The 20,978-nt window shown below is 41.8% G+C and overlaps 1 protein-coding gene across 5 annotated transcripts in view; it reads left to right on the forward strand.

The window, feature by feature from the left end:
- Positions 1 to 20,978, forward strand: part of GLI3 (GLI family zinc finger 3) — a 302,150-nt gene that overhangs the window by 215,394 nt on the left and 65,778 nt on the right. For all 5 annotated transcript variants that reach the window (XM_061165650.1, XM_061165652.1, XM_061165651.1 and 2 more), the window contains 3 exons: positions 11,528 to 11,741; positions 13,198 to 13,311; positions 14,869 to 15,009. In XM_061165650.1, the coding sequence (XP_061021633.1) occupies positions 11,528 to 11,741; positions 13,198 to 13,311; positions 14,869 to 15,009 (469 nt within the window). The remainder of the gene's footprint in view (positions 1 to 11,527; positions 11,742 to 13,197; positions 13,312 to 14,868; positions 15,010 to 20,978) is intronic.

Genomic DNA, 20,978 nt, shown 5'->3' on the forward strand with positions numbered 1-20,978 from the left:
ATCCATAAGTTGATAGATATATAGAAATGCAGAGGGATGAATACAAAATAAAGGGCTAAAAAAGCAAATGTCCATCTTCAGTTTGTATTTGGTTCTTGCATGCATGCCTGCTAAGTCGCTTTAGTTGTGTCTGACTCTTTGCGACCCTATGGACTGTATCCCACCAGGCTCCTCTGTCCATGGGATTCTCCAGGCAAGAATACTAGAGTAGGTTGCCATGCCCTTCTCCAGGGGATCTTCCCCACCCAGGGATCAAACTCATGTCTCTTATGTCTCCTGGATTGGCAGGCAGTTTCTTTACAGTGGTGGCACCTGGGAAGCCCATTTGGTTCTTATGTTGATGTATTTACTTAATAATTTAGACTGCTGTAAAAATTCCATATAGACCACATATTTATTCATAAAAACCCATTTACATGTTAAGAAATGGTTCTTGATTATGTCTGACTTATTAAAACATATTGTCCAAATGTACATCACAAGTATTTTTTATATCATAACTAAGACAATCATTAAAAAAAATAACTCTATGCACTTGGAAAGGATGTGGTGAAATATTGTCTCAAGAAGTTTTAAATTCACCATCACCCTGAGAAATGCCATCTAAGATTTGATGAATCACATTTATCCAGTACAGTCTGTATACTCTGTATGGTGAAGGCCAGTGTTTATCCAGTTAATAGTGTTAAATTAGAAATAGTTTGACCTCTGCTAACACCTTCCCCTAGAAATAGAACTCTCATTAGAGGAAAGATTGTTTCAACTGACTCTCATCTTCCATCTTCTAGGAAACCTAAATGAAATGAAGAAGGGAGTAATCCATTCACTTCTAACCCACCAGTTAACAGCTTTCTCACTTTGGGTGTAATGGCAAAAATGAAGATGGCATCATATCCTTAGTAGTTTCAGGTCCGGCTCAGCTCGGACAGACATCTCGGTGAAAATGAGAGTTGAGGGCCCAGAAGTGCAGCCTCACAAATCAGTGTGTGTTTTCTGTGGCCAGTACTGATCAGCTCTGCCTGGTGACCAGAGAACCGAAGCATCACCCTGCTGGCGGCCCCTGGAGTAAGGATGCAGTTGGCAGGTCCAGTGCATTTCCTGAGCAGAGTAGGAACCAGTTCAACTTTCACAGCAGCTTGACGCTGCTTTGTTACCTGCTATGAGTCAGCTCATTTGTGTCAGAGAAACAACTCGAAATGACTTGGGTGGGAAACATTGAAGAACAGATGAATGAATCCAGAGCCAAATAACCAAAGTCCTCAAAACTCTCTGATTGCATCTTCTAAGAATTATGAGACAAGCTTCTCTTCCCCCAGAATCAGTGAAAATGATAAATCCTGACTAAAAAGGATACTTTTCATTTATTCCCAGATGTGACCATTGGTTTTAGGTAGTACTTCATTTAATCTACTGCTCACTTATTCCGCGAATATTTTACTGCAATTTCAACTGTGTGCTGGTCGCTGTGCTGGGCCTGAGGGCTGCATGGATGAATGAGAGACGCCATCCCTGTCCTCACGGAACTCATGGAAGGGAAAGGCCTCCAATCAGATACGAAGTTAGGATGTTCGGAGACTGTCAGCAGCCTAGGTAGCAGATGAGGCAAAGCACAAGGTTGGAGGTGGGCAGGACCAGGTGGTGTACAGTCGTGGACTGCTGATCCAAGGACCATAGGAAGGCTTCAGGCCCCAGTGAGGGTGTGTTGTTTAAGAGACCAGGGAGCTCAGGGAAGTTTGTGGACTGAATCAAAGGCACTTAGCTACTTACTTGGCCAAACCTGCCAGGTCTAACTGTGGATCTCCTTTTCTGTTTCCCTTCTTTCTTTCTTAAAAATCCTCCAGTGGGGCACATGACTAAAGGGATTGGTAGGAAATGCTATTTATAATAGGAATATAATCATGTCTGGTGATGCTTTTAAAAAATCGATGATGTTCTTCTAACTATGTCTGCATGACTGGCCGGTTACATGATTTGGGTTGTTGTTGTTGTGCTTGTGTTCAGTCATGTCTGACTCTTTGTGACCATTTACCATTAACTTCGTGGTAAATGAAGTTAATTTACCATGTTAGTTTCAAGTATACAGCAAACTGATTCAGTTATATAGATGTGTGTGTGAGTGTGTGTGCGTGCGCACGTGCGTATGCATTCTTTTTCAGATATTTTTCCATTATGGATTATTATAAGATATTGAGTATAGGTCACTGTGCTATGTATTAAGTACTTGTTGTTTTTCCATTTTATATATAGTAGTGTGCATATATTAATCCCAAGCCTTCTAATTTATTCCTTCCAGCCCTGCTATCCTCTTTGGTAACCATAACTTTGTTTCCTGTGTCTAGGAGTCTGTTTCTATTTTTGTAAATAAGTTCACTTGTGTGTTTTTAGATTCCACATTTAAAAGATATCATATGATATTTGTCTTTCTCTATCTGCCTTACTTCACTTCGCACGATCGTCTCTAGGTCCATCCATGTTGCCGCAAATGGCATTATTTCACTCTTTTATGGCTGAGGAATATTCCATTGTATATATATACCACATCTTTATCCATTCCTCTGTCAATGGGCATTTAGACTGCAGCATGAAGTTTCTTAATCCCAGTGTCCAACATGAAGAAATGCATTATAAAAGCATCACATGAGTTTCTTCTAAGTGTCTTTTAAAAATTCATATCTGAACAGAACTGACCAAGTAGGGCAGTTGAAAAAACATGTATATAGGTTGGTAGCATTGATTTAACCTTAAAAATATTTCTTAAGGCTCTATAGCTGCCACATATTCATCACTCCTCCTCACTTTGGGTAAGAGAGGGTGCCTTTGTGACTTGGGCTTTCCCGTGACCACCCGCGTCAGGACCCTGCAGTGATTCTCACATCAACCTCAGGCCAGTCCAGCTCCATGCTGAGTTATCCAGGTCAGGGAGGGGTTCTGGAGATGAACCTGGAAACTGATGATGAGCCTTTCTGTTGAAGCCAATGTAGATAAAATGCGTGGAGTATTAATGACTCTGTCCTGGGCAACCCCCTTCACCCTGACCCCACATTAACACAAAGGACCCATGGTATGGAGACTCAGTGGAAGGAGATGTTCCATGCAGCTCTAAGGAAAACCCATGTTTTTTTTAGGGAATGGGTAGATGCCACTTGGACTCAAGTCATTAAACAGTAAGATAGAAACTTTGACCTGTAAGCATGACATGACTGGGTGATCCAACCTCTTGCCATCTTTCTTATAGTTCCAGGTTTTTAAAATTCACTTTTACTTAGAAACATTTCTTTTAAATATTGTAATCAGCTCTATTTACACTCCTAGTATAAAAGACTACAGCAGGATACATCCCCTAGTGTGTGTTAATCACTCAGTCGTGTCTGACTCTTTGAGACCCCATGGACTATAGCCCACCAGGCTCCTCTGCCCATGAAATTCTCTAGGCAAGAATACTGTAGTGGGTTGCCATTCCCTTCTCCAGGGGATTGTCCTGACCCAGAGATCGAATCCGGGTTTCCTGCATTGCAGGCAGATTCTTTACCATCTGAACCACTCAGCTTTATTCATTGTACTATTATTAATTTATCCAGTCCATCCCCTATCCTCTTCAGTTCAGTTGTCACTCAGTCGTGTCTGGCTCTTTGCAACCCATGGACTGCAGCACACCAGACTTCCCTGTCCATCACCAACTCCTGGAGCTTGCTCAAACTCGAGTTGGTGATGCCATCCAACCATCTCATCCTCTGTTGTCCCCTTCTCCTCCCGCCTTCAATCTTTCTCAGCATCAGGGTCTTTTTCAGTTAGTCAGTTTTTCCTACCAGGTGGCCAAATTATTGGAGCTTCAGCTCAGCATCAGTTCTTCGAATGAATATTCAGGACTGATTTCCTTTAGGATTGATGGATTTGATCTCCTTGTGGTCCAAGGGCCTCTCAAGAGTGTTCTCCAACACCACAGTTCAAAAGCATCAATTCTTCGGCACTCAGCTTTCTTTTTTTTTTTTTATTTACTTTTTTTTATTAGTTGGAGGCTAATTACTTCACAGCATTTCAGTGGGTTTTGTCATACATTGATATCAATCAGCCATAGATTTACACGTATTCCCCATCCCGATCCCCCATTTCTTTATAGTCCAACTCTCACATCCAAACATGACTACTGGAAAAACCAGAGCTTTGAGTAGACAGATCTTTGTCAGCAAATAATGTCTCTGCTTTTTAATATGCTGTCTAGGTTGGTCATAGTTTTTCTTCCAAGGAGCAAGTGCCTTTTAATTTCATGGCTGCAGTCACCATCTGCAGTGATTTTGGAGTCCCCAAATTAAAGTCTGTCACTGTTTCCATTGTTTCCCCATCTATTTGCCCTAAAGTGATGGGACTGGATGCCATGATCTTAATTTTTTCATCCTCCACTATATGTAGAGTTCCTGAAGTATTTCTAAAATACATTATGGATTTGTCTCAAATGCTATTTTATTATTATAATTTTAAAAATTATTTGTTATTTATTTTACAGTAGGTCCTTGTTGGTTATTTGTTTTAAATATAGCAATATGTACATGTCAGTCCTAAACTTGCATGCCTTTTAAACTGGTTTTAATATATTTGACTTGAATATTAATGACTTTGAAATACCTGTATGTATAGTAGGGTTGAGTACACCTTAACGAATGATATTCTACAATATGAACTTTTAGTGTCTCGCACTTATATGTCATTTCTATAATTTATTATGAATTTACAGATAGGTCATAGGAGTTCTGTACAAATGTTGACTCACATCACTTTCTTGGTGTGAAAAGAAAAATATTTTTTGTGAAAGTCAAGCATTTGTATGCATTTCAAAGTTATATGTATCAATTATAATTAATATGTAACTTTCCAGTTACAAATAATTATTTTATTCTTTGGATATATAAAGGGGGTCTGTGAAAAGTACTCAGCTGAAACTTATTGAATTAGTGAATAAGGGAGTGGATTTTATGGTATTTATTTATTAAAAATGTTTAAAATTGAAGGGTAGTTGATTTACAGTGTTGTGTTAATTACTGCTGTACTGCAAACTGATTTAGTTATTCAGTTACATACATTAATATTTATTTTAGTTGCTTAGCATCTTTTCTTTCTACTTACACCCCAGATTCCAGCCAGACTGGCCACCGTTGTTGAAACTCTGAGGCAAAAGAGTTCCAGATAAGGGAGAGATTTCTGGGCTATTTACTGTGATATTAAGAGGAGACCCAGTTTGCAAAATTTGACCCCACTTTGTGAAAGAATATTGACAAAACCTTACTTCTGATTTGTGATGGAGAATAAATGCATCAAAACTTTCTTAGTGATTCAGACTTTGAGAATTTTAATGTTAAAGTTTTGGAAAATAGTGGTTCCCACTGAGACAATAATTTGCTGATCGCTTTTAATGCAGAGCAGAGTTAAAACTCTTAGCTCAGTTGGTTAGTTCCTTTAGTTCAGTTAAAAGAACTGAACTTTAGCTCAGCTCAGAGCAAAGACTTAAAGGGAAACTGAGTCAGTAGTTATCATGATTTAGAATTCTGTCCCCGAGTCACTGCCTACAGTGGCGTGAGTGCTTCCTCTCAGGTATTATATAAAACAAAATCTTCCAGAACCATTATCGGTTTTGATGGGTAGAAATTATGTTTGGTGAATGAAGACACCACACACAATGATAAGGGATCAAAAATTCACATTTTTCTCAATTCCTTCTCTTGAGAAAACTACAGGGCAAATGAACATTAATTAATTTATTCTTTTTTTTTCCTTTTCTAACTTTTTAAAAATTTTGCTGGATATAGTTGATTTATAATGTGTGTTAGCTACAGGTGTACAGTATAGTGATTCAGTTATACATATATACATATTCGTTTGTTTTCAGATTCTTTTTCCCATAAAGGTTATTACAGAATATTCTAATTGTTGTCCTAGAAAAATGTTTCTCAGAGTGTCTCTCTGGAAGCTCCTGCAAATATTGCCACTAACCATACCTGAGGTGGGACTTTTGAAACACACATTCACGTATTAACAATTCCAGGGAATCTGGGGGCTGTACTCCTCAGACTTTATGACCTTGACACTTTCTTTTCCTCCATAACACTTACTTTTGGGTTGTTATCTCAGAAGGACTGTGAGTATGTTAGCGCATTGTTTGGGAGGATCTAGGCCATCTGACACTTTCTACAGATCTTATTGACTGATATAAATTAACAGTTGTAAGTCACATTCTTATAAAAATGTTTGTGTGTTTTTAATTATTCCATCTTTCATGTAGTCATTTAGAAAAGAATTGAATGCTATTATGAATTTTTAAATTACACTTATTAAATGTTGAGTGAAGAAAATTTAAAATTCAGAACATAAACTTAATTGCTCTTCAACTGATCCATTGGAAAGAGCAGGGTGAGCAGAAATGTAAAGGTCATATAGCTCAGGTGGGCCAAGGACTGTGTCCTTCTTGAAACAAGACAGAGAAATGTATAAAACATTTCAACAATGTCAGTACTTCATATTTCTAGGAAATTATGGAACAAAATATGAACTGTTTAGGAAGCTTTATTTTCAGGGTTTCTAAAAATGGAATTTGTTGTTGTTATTTAGTCAGTAAGTTGTGTCCACCTCTTTTGCGACCCCATGAACTGTAGCCTGCTAAGCTCCTCTGTCCGTGGGATTTTCCAGGCAAGAACACTGGAGTGGGTTGCCATTTCCTCTTCCAGGGGATTCTCCCAACCCAGAAATCGAACCTGGGTTTCCTCTGCATCTCCTGCATTGCAGGCAGATGGTTTAACCACTGAACTTTACTTTTCAAAAACAATTTCAACCTCTGTAATCAGCAGCATGTCCTCGGCTACTGAAGTTCTACAGAGACACACAGATCTAGTTACTAGCTTTGCACTGTTTGATAAACGTTGTCAAATTTCTTTTCTTTGAAGTGACTGTTCTGAGGGGGGTGGGCAGAATAATGGGCCCCCACAAATGCCACATCTTACTCCCTGGAATCTGTAAGTGTATTATCTTATACAGCAAAAGGAATTATGTGGCTGTGATTCAGTTAAAGATTTTAGGAAGAGGAGATGATTCTGTACCACGCAGGTGGCCCAATATAACCACAGGGGTCCTTATAAGAGAGAGGCGGGATGGTGTCAGAGTTAAGGTAGTCACAGGAGGTTGGAGTGAGGTGAGGCCACGAGCTGAGGATGCAGGCAGTCTCTAGAAGCAGGAAGAGGCCAGGTGCCCAGAGACTCCAGAGGAATGCAGTACTGCCCACCCATTCGAGGATTCTGACCTCTGGAGCTATAAGAGAGCAGTGTTGTTGTTTGGTCGCTAAGTCATGTCTGACTGACTCTTTGTGACCCCATGGACTGTAGCACGCCAGGCTCCCCTGTCTTTCACTGTCTCCCAGAGTTTTCTCAGATTCATATCCATTGAGTTGGTAATGCTCTCTAATCATCACATCTTCTGTCGCCCTTTTCTCCTTTTTCCTTCAGTCTTTCCCAGCATTAGGATCCTCTCCAGTGAGTTGGCTCTTCACATCACAAACTATTGGAGCTTCAGCGTCAGTCCTTTCAATGAATATTCAGGGTTGATTTCTTTTAGGATTGACTGGTTTGATCTCCTTGCAGTCCAAGGGACTCTCAAGAGTCTTCTCTGCACCACAATTCAAAAGCATCAATTCTTTGGTGCTCAGCCTTCCCTTATGGTCCAGCTCTCACATCCATACATGACTACTTAAAAAACCATGACTTTGACTATACAGACCTTTGTTGGCAAAGTGATGTCTCTGCTTTTTAATATCCTGTCTAGGTTTGTCATAGCTTTCCTTCCAAGGAGCAAGTGTCTTTTAATTTCATGGCTGCAGTCACTGTCCACAGTCTTTTTGGAGCCCAACAAAAGAAAATCTGATTTTTTCCACTTTTTCCCCATTTATTTGCCATGAAGTGATGGGACCAATTGCCATGATCTTAGTTTTCTCAATGTTGAATGTTAGCTCAGCTTTTTCACTCTCCTCTTTCACCCTCACAAAGAGGCTCTTTAGTTCATCTTCACTTTCTGCCATTAGTGTGGTATCATCTGCGTATCTGAGGTGGTTGATGTTTCTTCCAGCAATCTTGATTGTATCTTGTATTTCTCAAGAGAGCAAGTATATTTTGTTTTAAAACAACTAAACTTGTGGTGATATGTTGTAATGGCAACTCATACCTTGAGAGAGTGTTTCCATCACTCATCAACTCATCTTGAGGGGCTGCCCTGTTCCTGGCAGTGTTCTGGGCACCAGGGGGTAGTGAAGAACAAGACAGGCCAGGGCCCAGCTCCCCCAAACCTAACATTCGGAGGGAGGGAGAAAATGTGTTTTCAGAGAGTCTTGTCCTGCAGTGAAAACACAGCTGTCAAACAGGAGTGCAAGATGCCATGAGGAGCTGTGGAGGGGGCTGGTTTAGATGGGGCCTTGGCCTCAGGAGGCCTCTGTGTCTGAGGAGGTGACATTTAAGCTGGAGTCTGCGTGACCAAGTGTGAGCAGCCATGCTGGCCTCTGGAAGGACACAGGAGTACGGGGATATAGAGCTTAGGATGACCGCTCACTTGGCATCAGAGAACGGGGGTGGTGGCCCTGGTCCCCGGCCCCCTCCCACTGGTGGGAAGTCCTCAGAGGTTCTTTACATGCTCTTGGGAGGATGGTAATGTTTTTTGTTCTGCTTGACATTACATGCAGCACCCAGTCATCCCTCATCCTCTGCTGCTGCTTTATACAACTGCAGGGACAACCTCGCAGGCTGTTCTAAAACCGAGAGGCAACTGGGCTCTCGAATTCATTCACTGATGCTGCTACAGAGCCAAAAACATCCACTTCTGTCATCAGATCCTACACAGGCTTTGTAATCCTGAGCAAGTGGCCTTCCTCCCAGGAGCTGACTGCAGTGCCTGCTCTTGTGGGGTGATGCGAGGTCTCTACCTGTGTCTGCTATCACCCAGCTCTTTGCACATAGAGGAGAGAATGTATCTGTTGCTGACTTCTTGTGAATAAGTAGGGACCACTAAAATTTGGTGGTCCGGGACGTCTCTGGCAGTCCAGTGGTGAAGACTCCACGCTTCCAATGCAGGGGGCACAGTTTTGATCCCTGGTCGGAGAACTAAGATCCCACATGCCTCAAAGTACTGCTAAAAGATAAAATAAATTTAAAATTTCAAAAAAATTAAAATTCACTGGCCCCTTCTGTATGTTCTTATATCCCTTAGAATCTAAAAGTTGACATGGATTTTGGCCAGTGTTTATTCCTGTTCTGTGGTTTGAACAGTGAAAATGCAGCCCCAAAAGGGACAAAACCCACATAGGTTGAAAGGTCTTGCAGCCCTTCCTACATCTGCTGAGGTCAGAGACTTCGCACCTGGGGACAGGATGCTGCAGCACCAATGCTGGCCCTGCCTTTTTTCTTCTACAGCTTTTTAAAAGTACCAAATGGACCTATCCTATCTGGCTATTAACAGTTGTAAATTGCATTATATACACAACTGATGGCATTTCCTGCCTTGTGAAAGGCAGGAAAGACTGCCTCTAACAGTCTTGACTATTAATTGGGTCCTGACTTTTTGAGCTCCCCAATATTCGGCCCCCTGCAATTAGAGGTGTACATGACCCAAGGGGCCCCCTTACTAAGCCTACCTGATCATTCAGGCTCGTGAAACTCAGAAAAGGTGCATGGAGTTTTGGGCAGAGTCCATATCACATTGTAAATATGTAGGTAATGGGATCTTTTAGTTTTTCTTTGTTTTTTTAATGAACAGAATAAGGTAGTTACACTTAGGAATACCCATTCACCAAAAGAAAGGGGGGGATGGGAGGGTTAAATCATTGTGTTTTTTGATGAATGGCTTGTACACCGAAAAATAAATTGGACAAACTGGCATAGAGCTCAGTGAACATGAAATCAGCTATTAGAAGAAAGCTTGTGAACAAATTCTGAGGCAGATATGCATCTTTTGATTAATGCCCTATCAATCATCCACACAGCTACCTTCGCTAAGTCTTGGTGTAATCATTCATGGTTGCTTTCGGAAATACTGGCAGAAACTATAGCGCTGCAAAAACGGAATATTATTACTGATTTTTCCCTAACTTACTGTGAACAATGACTGTTTTCACCAGGTTTCTGCTCTCCTTTATTAAAGAAATACAATACAGAATGAAAGGAGGGTTCCTCCAAGCCCCGTGAAATTCTCCTAGGGTATTCTTAATGATATTCAGTCTTAAATGGGCAAGCTATTGTAATGCAAGGTTCTCTGTAGAAATAATAGTAATGTAATCCCATTGAAACTGCCTTTTATGGATTGTAGTCAAATGGGCAAAATGTGGAGTCACATTAATGAAGTGAGTATATCTTCAGCATTATTACTTAAAGTTGTTGAAATGGTTTGAATTTTGTTATTGTAATTATTATATTCTCAGTTAATGCGCTTAGCGGCAATAGTAATTAACCCACCAGATTGGAAAATTTTCATGAATTCTACCTTTGACTTTGCAAGAAACCTTGATTCTTTCTGGATCTTACACAATAGGATAGAGAAAAGATCTATGTATGTATATATTTTCCCACTATTTTTTTTTTTAAGGAAGAAATTTTCACGAATGCATTTACAGCGTTTTGTGCTTTTTTTTAAAGTCATCGGCAAATTCCTCAAGAGCACTTCATTCTCTTAAGAGGACTGGATTCCTAACTATGCTGGTGCAGAAAATAATCTGGCACTGCCTACTCGTCCAGAAATCTTAAGGTCATAGTGTGGCTTCCTCAGAACTTCTGGTAGCCTGGGAAATACTCGGGCATAATGAAGTGGTGACAGGTATTAGCATGTATAATGGACGTTAATAGACATTGAGTGCTCTTTAGCTGGAAGAGGGAGCGATGCTTTCCCATTGGAATATTGCTCCATCGAAGCTCATTGATCACCGATTTCAGCCGGGAGAGGTTAATCCATCAGCTTCTGTAACCAGACGGCACTGATGGAAATTCTTTAGGTGGCATTCTGGATGAACCAAGCTTTCCATCTTTACAAACAAATGAGTGATATGACAAGCATGGTGTTCAAAACACATTTAACCAATTGATTTTCTTTCCTCTTGTAATAAGATCTGGAGACATATGAAAGTGTGCAGGGTGAGCTGAGATGAAAAGAATTGCTGCCTGCATGGGGACTTACAGGATGAGGAGCCGATCAAAGTCCTATAAAGCATGTAGTCACCCATTCTCTTTGTTATATAAAGTTTGTTATTGCAATAAATAGCTGTTATTGAGCCGATGCCTTTTGCTTCTGTTGTACAGAATCTTAGGTCTGCGTATCTGTGCACATACCCACGTGTGTCTCTTCTAAGCCATCGCCTTTCTCTAGGAAGTTTTGAGATGTTGGTCAGTCATCGTTTTTACTTTTTAATTTGAACACGCAGCCCTGATGCGACCTGGGAGGAAAAACTAGATATAGAAGTGAGCTGGTCTGTGCATCCCATGCGAATGATGGTTTTCCCTCTGTTTCCCACCTGCAGCCCTGCCCTGAGCTTCACCTACCCTTCGGCGCCTGTGTCCCTCCACATGCATCAGCAGATCCTAAGCCGACAGCAGAGCTTAGGCTCAGCCTTTGGACACAGCCCTCCGCTCATCCACCCCGCCCCAACTTTCCCAACCCAGAGGCCTATTCCCGGGATCCCTACAGTTCTGAACCCCGTCCAGGTCAGCTCCGGCCCTTCCGAGTCCTCACAGGTGAGAGAGACATCTTGATGATCTGGTTTGTCTTGGGAACCATAGAGGAAAGCCAGGGGGCCACATCAGCTGTGGATGCGCACAGGCCATAGCATCCTCACAGCTTCCGTACCGCAGCCTGTCCACCCCACCGAGGGCTCTGTGTCTTCAGGTTTGTTGACTGTGCCGTGTCTGTGCTCCTCAAGAAGCAAGAGCTTCTTCCACCAGTCATTTTATCCTTGGTGGAAAAGCTGCTTGATCTGGCTTCCCTCTGACCCTGTGCGGTCTGTTGTCCATTCAATAAACATACATCCCATGGATAGAGTAACACAGAAACTTACAATACCATTTGTGAAATAGATAGCCAATGGGAATTTGCTATATGACTCAGGGAACTCAAACAGAGGCTCTGTGACAATCTAGAAGGGTGGGATGGGGAGGGAGACGGGAGTGAGGTTTGAGAGGGAGTGGACATAGGTGCACCTATGGCTGATTCTTGCTGATGTTTGACAGAAAACTACAAAATTCTGTAAAACATTATCCTTCAGTTAAAAATCGATAAAATAAATTTTCAAAAATTTTAATAAATAAAATAAACATACATCCCATGAATGGGTTACTGTTCTTCGGTCCCTGTGTGCTGGACTATTGGAGCTCGTTTAAACCCAGGATCCCAACTGTTTTCCACTAGCTTTGAAAAACCACCAGAAGTTGGTACTCATGATTAAAAACAAGAAGACGCCTCATGAATGCCTCATGAACATCCTGAGGTTTTTTTTTTCAATTTTTATTTCAGTACAGTTATTTACAATGTTTCAGGTGTACGACAAAGTGAATCCATTTACATATATCCACTTACTTTAGATTCTTTTCCCATATAGATCATTGCAGGGTACTGAGTAGAGTGTCCAGTGCTATACAGTAGGCCCTAATAGTTCTCTGTTATATATGTGTGCGAGCATGCTAAGTCGTTTCACTTGTTCCAACGCTTTGCAACCCTATGGGTTGTAACCCTCCAGGCTCCTCTGTCCATGAGATTCTGCAGGCAAGCATACTGGAGTAGGTTGCTGTGCCCTCCTCCAGGGGATCTTCCTGACCCAAAGATCGAACCCGTGTCTCTTATGTCTCCTGATTTGGTAGTCAGATTCTTTACCACTATCGCAACCTGGGAAGCCCATTTTATATACAGTAGTGTGTACATGTCGATCCCAATCTCCCAATTTATCCCTCTACCCCCTTCCTCTTGGTAACCATAAGACTGTTTTCTACATCTGTAATGCAATTTCTGTTTGTAAATAAGTTCATTATCCTAGCTGTGAACACATTTTCTGAACTCCTACCTGGAAATAGGAGCCATATCTGTCATCACTCTAGTGCCAAAGAAGCCTGCTAGTCTTGAGTTGTGTGTTTCAGCTGTGGTCCTGCTCGTTGATCAGAATCTAATTTTTGTCTCTGTCCCTGCCAATGTGACCCGCAGAACAAGCCCACGAGTGAGTCTGCAGTGAGCAGTACAGGGGACCTGGTGCACAACAAACGCTCCAAGATCAAACCAGATGAAGATCTCCCCAGCCCAGGGCCACGGGGCCAGCAGGTGAGGGAGGTGCCTGACTCAGGCCCCATTTAGCCTGGCATCTTTCACAGCTTCGGCTTGTCTGCTGTGTTCTTGGCCTTGGCAGTGTACACGTGTTTGACAGATGGCTAGGTCTGGAGTTTGACACTGTTTCTCCAGCTCAGAAGCAAACACACAAAAATGCAGGCAGCTCTGTGGGGTAGATACTGGAGCTCACAGAGTAAGTGGTTGGATGCATTTGTTGTTGATCAGGGATGTGAACAAACTTCAGGCCTTGGCTCTGATCTTGTGCCTGATTTATGAGTGCCTGGCTCTCAGTCTGGGCAGGGCAGGCCAAGGATATTCTCCACAATGATCATGTTCTTTCTTGTTCTTATTTTGCCACTTTCCATTGGCCAGGAGACCTTACAGAACCAGGAGGGATCCCGCCGCAACTAACATGATCTAAAATTATTTCAATTCTGGCTTTTACCCAAAGTCCTGAAAGTACAAGTTTAAGTTTCAGTTTAGTCTGTGCTGTTATTGAGATCCTGAGCCTCAGTTTCAAAAATATTTAGGTTATGCCCATAACCCTATCTTTCAGGTTCCCTGTGCCCAATATGGAGCTCAATGAATATTAATTCAACACCTGAGATAGGGGTTGGACAAGAGTCCGGATGTGCACAGAATGTGGACCCTGAAATTGTCAAGCTGTTTTAGCCCAAACTTAAGTCCATGTTTCCTTTTCAGGGAGCACTTGAAGGATGGAATGAATGGGTGTCATGGGTTTCCTCTTATATTTTGCTAATTATACCTAAACACTTGTATACAGCTTTTGCCATCTAACTGCAGGTCAGATCCTGAATTTACACACCTAATCATCTCCCAGAATTCTGGAAATTCTTTGTCTTTTCATTTCTGCAAAGCTGCCTTAGAAATCTAGAAAAGACTATGCTGCCAAGTTTTAGATGCTGTGGCTCCTGGGCAGGGAGTGTAGCCTTGGAGACCAGAAGTTGAACCAAGGAGACAGCATCCCTGTAAAAATCCACGGAGTGCCTCTACAACCTCCAATGGCAGGGAGAACAGAATTAGAATTAGCAGTAAACCCTTTCCCTGAATTCCAGACTATGAGAATAAACAAATTAATATGCTGAAAAGACTTTAACTGAAAGAGAAAGACCAGTCTTTTGGGTAAAGACTACATGACCTAGTTTGATTGCTTTTCTTAAGAGATGACATCTTAGATTTTTGGTTTTTTTTTTTTCCACCTTGGTACTCAGGATAACAAAGTTTGGCCTCAACATCGCACCAATATTCTGGTTTGGATTATTGTCTTTAATCACAAGTTAATGATCTCTGACGGTGTATTGGGTAAATCTTAAAAAAAAAAAAAGCACAAAAATGATTCTATCTCTGGTTTCTGCAGTTCACAAACACAGTTGTTAGACCTGGGCTCCATTTTACTTCCCCCCAAAAAAACTGCACCTGGAGGAAGACAAGCCTACATCAAGTTTTTCCTTTCTCTTCTTATCCGCCCTCCTATTGTGTCTGATTTTTGTCCCCCTCTATCTCCTCGCTTCCCCCTTCCCTGCCTTTCAGGAACAGCCAGAAGGGACAACCCTGGTGAAGGAGGAAGGGGACAAAGATGAAAGCAAACAGGAGCCTGAAGTCATCTACGAGACAAACTGCCACTGGGAAGGCTGTTCTCGAGAGTTCGACACCCAGGAGCAGCTGGTGCATGTGAGTGAAGGGGGCTGGGGAACGGGGCTTTACAACGAGGTGACCTTTCCGGTGGGGTCAGCTCCCCTGACCCCGAGCTGAGTCAGGTTTCTTAGCTAGTGGCCTGGCAAACTGGAGAGGGCTTTATGACTTTCTGAGAAGAAAGAAAACTCTGAGCCACGGTGCTTGACCTGTTCAGTCAGCTAAAGCTTAGTGTAAAATTCAATAAAGTCTTCAATACAGTGTAATGACTCTGATCCTGTAAGCCAGAAAACACTATTTGGAGTTAGCGACTTTGATGGTTATTGAGTCATAGTAAGCTGGACATGAATTATTATTAACCTTTTAACCAAGTTTGATTTCAACCAAGTCCCAGTAACAATACAAAAAAAAAAAAAAAAAATCAGAGACGTGGGGGAAGTTCTTTTTTCCTTTCTGCCTTACTGTCCCCCACCCTCACCACCTCAGGACTCTCCCATTATTTTAGGCAGCAGTTAGCATTCTCTATGAGAAGTGGGTCGTGGTTCAGAATAAGCCATCAACACAGTTTCTTGGCTTGAAGCTAATTCTTGCAGGCCCCATAATTATTAGAAAGAGTGATATGTATTTTAAAATGTGTTTAGTGATGTCTGTTTTGGAAACTGTAACGTGGCCAGATTGAGAACCTCACCTTCTCTTCCCACACCAGATTCAGAAGTCTCTGCCTCGCTCCCCTGCCTGTTATTTCAGAAAATGCAGGACACCCTACCACCACCCCCACCTGACACACACACATATGCACGCATACTTGATTAGCCCTGTTTCCTCAGCTGGTGCTTCATCTTTGTTTGGTACTTTCTCAGACCAGTGGAGTCTCCCTGGCAAATGGGACCAGGAGTAGCTGAGATGGAAGGGCATTTAGATAATCAGGGATGAAATGATGTCAAAGCACAGGGCTGCATTAAGGCATTAAGGATGGTTTGCTATGCGGAACCCTTTTGTAAGCTTTAAATACGACAGAAAATCTGATGGGGTAGCTTTCTTTGGGATCCCCTCCTCCCCGTTCCCTGTCACTCAGACACCCCATACACATACCCACTCCATTCTCTTCGCTTTTACACTTTGTATTTTTTAGACGATTCCTATCACTTGATAATCCTCCTCCATTTAAACAGTGTGCTGTGTGTGCGGTACTGTGTTCAGTCGCTCAGCTCAGTCATGTCCAACTCTGTGACTCTGTGGGCTGCAGCCCACCAGGCCCCTCTGTCCGGGGAATTTTCCAGGCAAGAATACCAAAGTGGGTTGCCATTTCCTACTCCAGGGGATCTTCCACACTCAGGGATTGAATCCATGTCCCTTGCATCTCCTGCTTTGGCAGGCGGATTCTTTACCACTGCACCACTCGGGAAACCCGTTGAAACACTGCTGCTGCTGCTAAGTCACTTCAGTCGTGTCCGACTGTGCGACCCCATAGACGGCAGCCCACCAGGCTCCCCCGTCCCTGGGATTCTCCAGGCAAGAACACTGGAGTGGGTTGCCATTTCCTTCTCCAATGCATGAAAGTGAAAAGTGAAAGCGAAGTCGCTCAGTCGTGTCCGACTCTTCACAACCCCATGGACTGCAGCCTACCAGGCTCCTCCGTCCAAGGGATTTTCCAGGCGAGAGTATTGGAGTGGGGTGCCATTGCCTCCTCCACGTCTAAACACTAAGATTATACAATTCCTGACACACCCTCCGTGTTTCATATGCTGCGTGCGTGGGCTTTTTTTTGGGGGGGGGGGAGTATAGTTGCTTTACAATATTGTGTCACTTTCTGCTGAATCAGCTATATGAATTACACATATCCCCTCTTTTTTGGATGTCCTTTCCATTTAGGTCAGCACAGAGCACTAAGTAGAGTTCCCTGTGCTAAACAGTAGGTTCTCATTATATCTGTTTTATGCATAGTGATATATATGTGGCAATTGCTTGGGCTTTTAAAGAGTGTCTTCTGTACCCTGGCCCATCTGCTAATATATGCACATGCTGCAGTTACATTATTATTATTATTTTTGAAAGTGCTCAGTCATGTCCGACTCTTTGCAACCCCATGGATGATACAGTCCATGGAATTCTCCAGGCCAGAATACTGGAGTGGGTAGCCTTTTGCTTCTCCAGGGGATCTTCCCAACCCAGGGATCAAACCCAGGTCTCCTGCATTGCAGGTGGATTCTTTACCATTAGAGCCACAAGAGAAGCCCAAGAATACTGGAGTGGGTAGCCTTTTGCTTCTCCAGGGGATCTTCCCAACCCAGGGATCAAACCCAGGTCTCCTGCATTGCAGGTGGATTCTTTACCATTAGAGCCACAAGAGAAGCCCAGGAATACTGGAGTGGGTAGCCTTTTGCTTCTCCAGGGGATCTTCCCGACCCAGGAATCAAACCAGGGTCTCCTGCATTGCAGGCGGATTCTTTACCAACTGAGCTATCAGCCAGTTACATTATAGGGTCAAATACATGGTTTGTCAGGTTTCAAGGTCCATCATATACAGAACATTTTAAGAGTTTAACATGACATCCGGGTCCCTCCTCCCCATTTCTTTTTAAATTATGTCTCCTTGTAATAGTATAGAGAGAATTCTAGATTTCTCCAAGCCAGCAAGGAACTAAAAAGTCAAATGTTTTTAATTAGGGTATATTTCCAGATTTTTCCATGAACTTAATTTGATTCCTGCTCTTTAATTTGATGCAAGTGTTATTTTTAAGCCAAGCCTGACTTAATGGCCTTTTATTCTTGCTGACTTTTAATGGAAACCACAGACATTGTAACACTAAAGAGGAAAAAAAAGTTTGGAATTTTTCTTTTAATGTGGAGAAATAATCCCTAAGAGGGGAAGAGGCCAAGAATACCCTCAGTGGTGGAGTGAGTGAACAGTGTACTTGGGCAGAACTATTTGTACAAAACCTGTTGTCATAAACGAGATGTTGGCAGTGCTGCTTGCCTTTTAAAACGTCCTTCTGAGGGAGGACTCAGTCTCATGGTGCCTTTTCTGTGGACAAGTCATTTTTCCAAGGTCTGCCCTGATTTTGGTCCAGTTGTTATCAAATGGGAAAGGCAATAGGAGTGTATTCTAAGTCTGCATTTAAAAGGAATCATGTTCTTTATTAGAGGCCGGTTTTAGTGTAACATTTTTGGGTTGTGGTGATACCTGCATATTCTCCATGCCTTCTATGTCACAGGAAAGTTTTTAAAAGACAGTGGATATCACAGATACTTCTATCTAATCTCAGTGACACAAGGTTTTAGGTAGGAAAGATGCTTTAACAGAGAGTTCTGAGTAGCTTTAAGGCAAGGCTGCTTCACCAATCAACTAAATGGCCACCATGTTGTCTGTTTTATTATAAAAATTAGGGAATGAATGACACATGCAGTGACATTTTTAAATTTCAAATCTGCAAGAAGAAATTTGTGTCAGGATTAGGAGACTACCCAGTATATTCACTTTGTGATATTAGTTAAAGTCTGAGATTAAGTATGAGTTCAGTAAACTTAGCTAAGTGAAATTAACATTTTTAACTTACAAAAACATAAATAAGGATGCTGGTTTATACCACTTATTCCATACCTTTTTACTTGTTATCTGACGTCCGGAAATCCCAAACTTGTATGTTCAAATTGATTTTCTTTCGCATGACAGACATAATAAGTGCCTTACTGCTCATGGTGAATCTGATAGCTTCAGCAGTGGCCTGGTATATTATTTTTTTGCCAATGGAATGAATAGCTAGTTTAAGTCCACCTAATTACTTGGGTGGCAGCCGGACCAAAAACCAGTGGCAGAACCAGTTTTATAGGGGCAGAAGGAAGTATGAACTGTGTGCGTTCCTGCGACTCTCCTTGGAGAGAGGACATTTTGTGAATTAGTTGAATTTTCATGCTACCGACAACCAAGAGGCAAGGTGTTAAACCATTCTGATGCCCTGCCTTATTTATAGCCATGACCCATTCTTTTTCCCCCTCTTACAGTTAATAGAAAGATTCATGATTCTTCATGGTTGTCTATCTAGTGTCTGACAGTCCCGACTGCCTGCGAAAGCAAGTCACTATCTATAATTGATATCCTCCCGTGGAATAGGGTGCTGGCTGCAATTGAAGGGCTTTGCTGAAAGCTCTTAAATCCTGACAAGTTCTCCCCTTGTTCTGGTTCAGTCGCTGAGCTGCACGGTTGGAATTCCAGAGTCATTTGAACTTGGTGCAGAAGGGAGACATGTGTTTCGCATTAGCAAATCACAGAGTTGAAGAGGAGAAATAGGGATGCAGCCGACTTTGCCCACCAGGTAGTCCCGTTTGCAATGTACTGCACTCCATGTTCTCTTGAAAAGATGACTCCGGTCCATTACTATCCAAAAAGATGAGCTAAATATTACCTTTGCCTTCTCTTCTCCTTTATTTCAAGCCCCTGTCCTTCTCCCATGGTGTGTTGATTCCAGGTTTGCTGTGAGGTCTTTATCACTGGGATGTTTAATTAATTTCTCTTCTCAGCAAGATAATTATAATTGGGCTTCATGACTCTCCAGCTAGTATTAAATTTGTCATAAATTTACTTCTGTGCCCAGAAGCTAAGAAGATAGATGTATTTTTTTGTTAGCTGGTTTTTGGTGTACTAGTTCCTTTAGTTAAAATAGGAAGAACAGAGTAAGAAGGACATAGAGTACAAAAATTAATTTAGAGTACTTTTGATTAAGACAGAATTTACTAATGATTTGTCAAGATGCCAGCATTTTCTCTTACCTTGACATGTGAAGGCACATATTCTAACATCTCAAAATAATTTGAGAAGTCCACACTTCCCCTTTAATCTCAGATGAATTAATTCTCTTTTTGCTGTCGTACATTATATATTCCAAAATACATTAATCTTACATGTTTCTGAAAGTTGTAGAATATTGGTTCACAGCATGTGGTTTTTGTTTTGGTTTGGTTTGTTTTAGCTTTTTTTTACTGTGTAAAACAACTCAAATTCTACCTGCTGGCCTGGCTTCTCGAAGAGATGAGAGAGGCTTCCAAAACTTCCTAAAACCCATTTCCCTTGTATTAATTCTGTCCTGGAAGACAGTTCCAGCTTTGGCCCTTGAACAATGGAAAAATATCCATTGATTGGATTGTTACATGCATTGTCTGCCGCCTAAGTTAGTCTCAGGTTGTTTGCTTCTGAATGGCGTTGTGTATACCACTGATGTTTTGAGAGGCTTTTTAAAAAGAAGGAAAGGGAATATATGTGAAGAACGAAGAACGTGGACCTTGGTGTGTGTCCCCACTGCCAGGCATCTAGTTATGCTTGAAAATACCACTGGTGGAATCCAGAAGAATAGAGACAGTGCAATCATCAGAACCAAAGCCCACCTGTTTGCTCTATCCCCACCTTTCCCTTAACTTCTATTTCACCCCTCCAACCAGCTCTTTTCCATTTAAAGAATAACACATATAATATTTGTCCAAAGGCCTTAAAAAGATCAAATTATTTTTTAACAGCTTCATTCCCCACGCTGATCCCCAGCAGAATAACCCTGCAGGGAGAGCCTTGGCAGTTACACCGTGGGGCTCCTGTCTCCTGCCTGTAAGATCGAACAGCAGAGAATGTGAGAGGTGTTTGTATTAGCCCCTAGCTTCATCTGGGTGGCATGTAAGTCACTACACTCCTTCATTTGTATCTTTTAAGCATGGTGTCAAAAATGCACCGTTTTGTACAATGATTAGCCACCTACTTGGATTTTAAATGCTTTCATATGCTGCAAATTTTGATCTTGAAAAGCTTGCTGAAGTTTTCTTTATCAGAAGAAAACAGCTATAATCACCTTTGCTGCCATTGGAACACAAATTCTATACATCAGCAGCATGAAAATGCAAGACTTTCTTCTTACTATCATAGAGATGTAGATATAAAGGAAGCACATCTAATCTGTAAAGAATTGATGCATCTGTAGAAATGCCAGGAAGAGTTACGATGTGGTGAAGACATTATTTTCATATTA

The sequence above is a fragment of the Dama dama genome, chromosome 18 (genome assembly GCF_033118175.1).
Source record: "Dama dama isolate Ldn47 chromosome 18, ASM3311817v1, whole genome shotgun sequence".
Taxonomy (NCBI): Eukaryota; Metazoa; Chordata; class Mammalia; order Artiodactyla; family Cervidae; genus Dama; species Dama dama.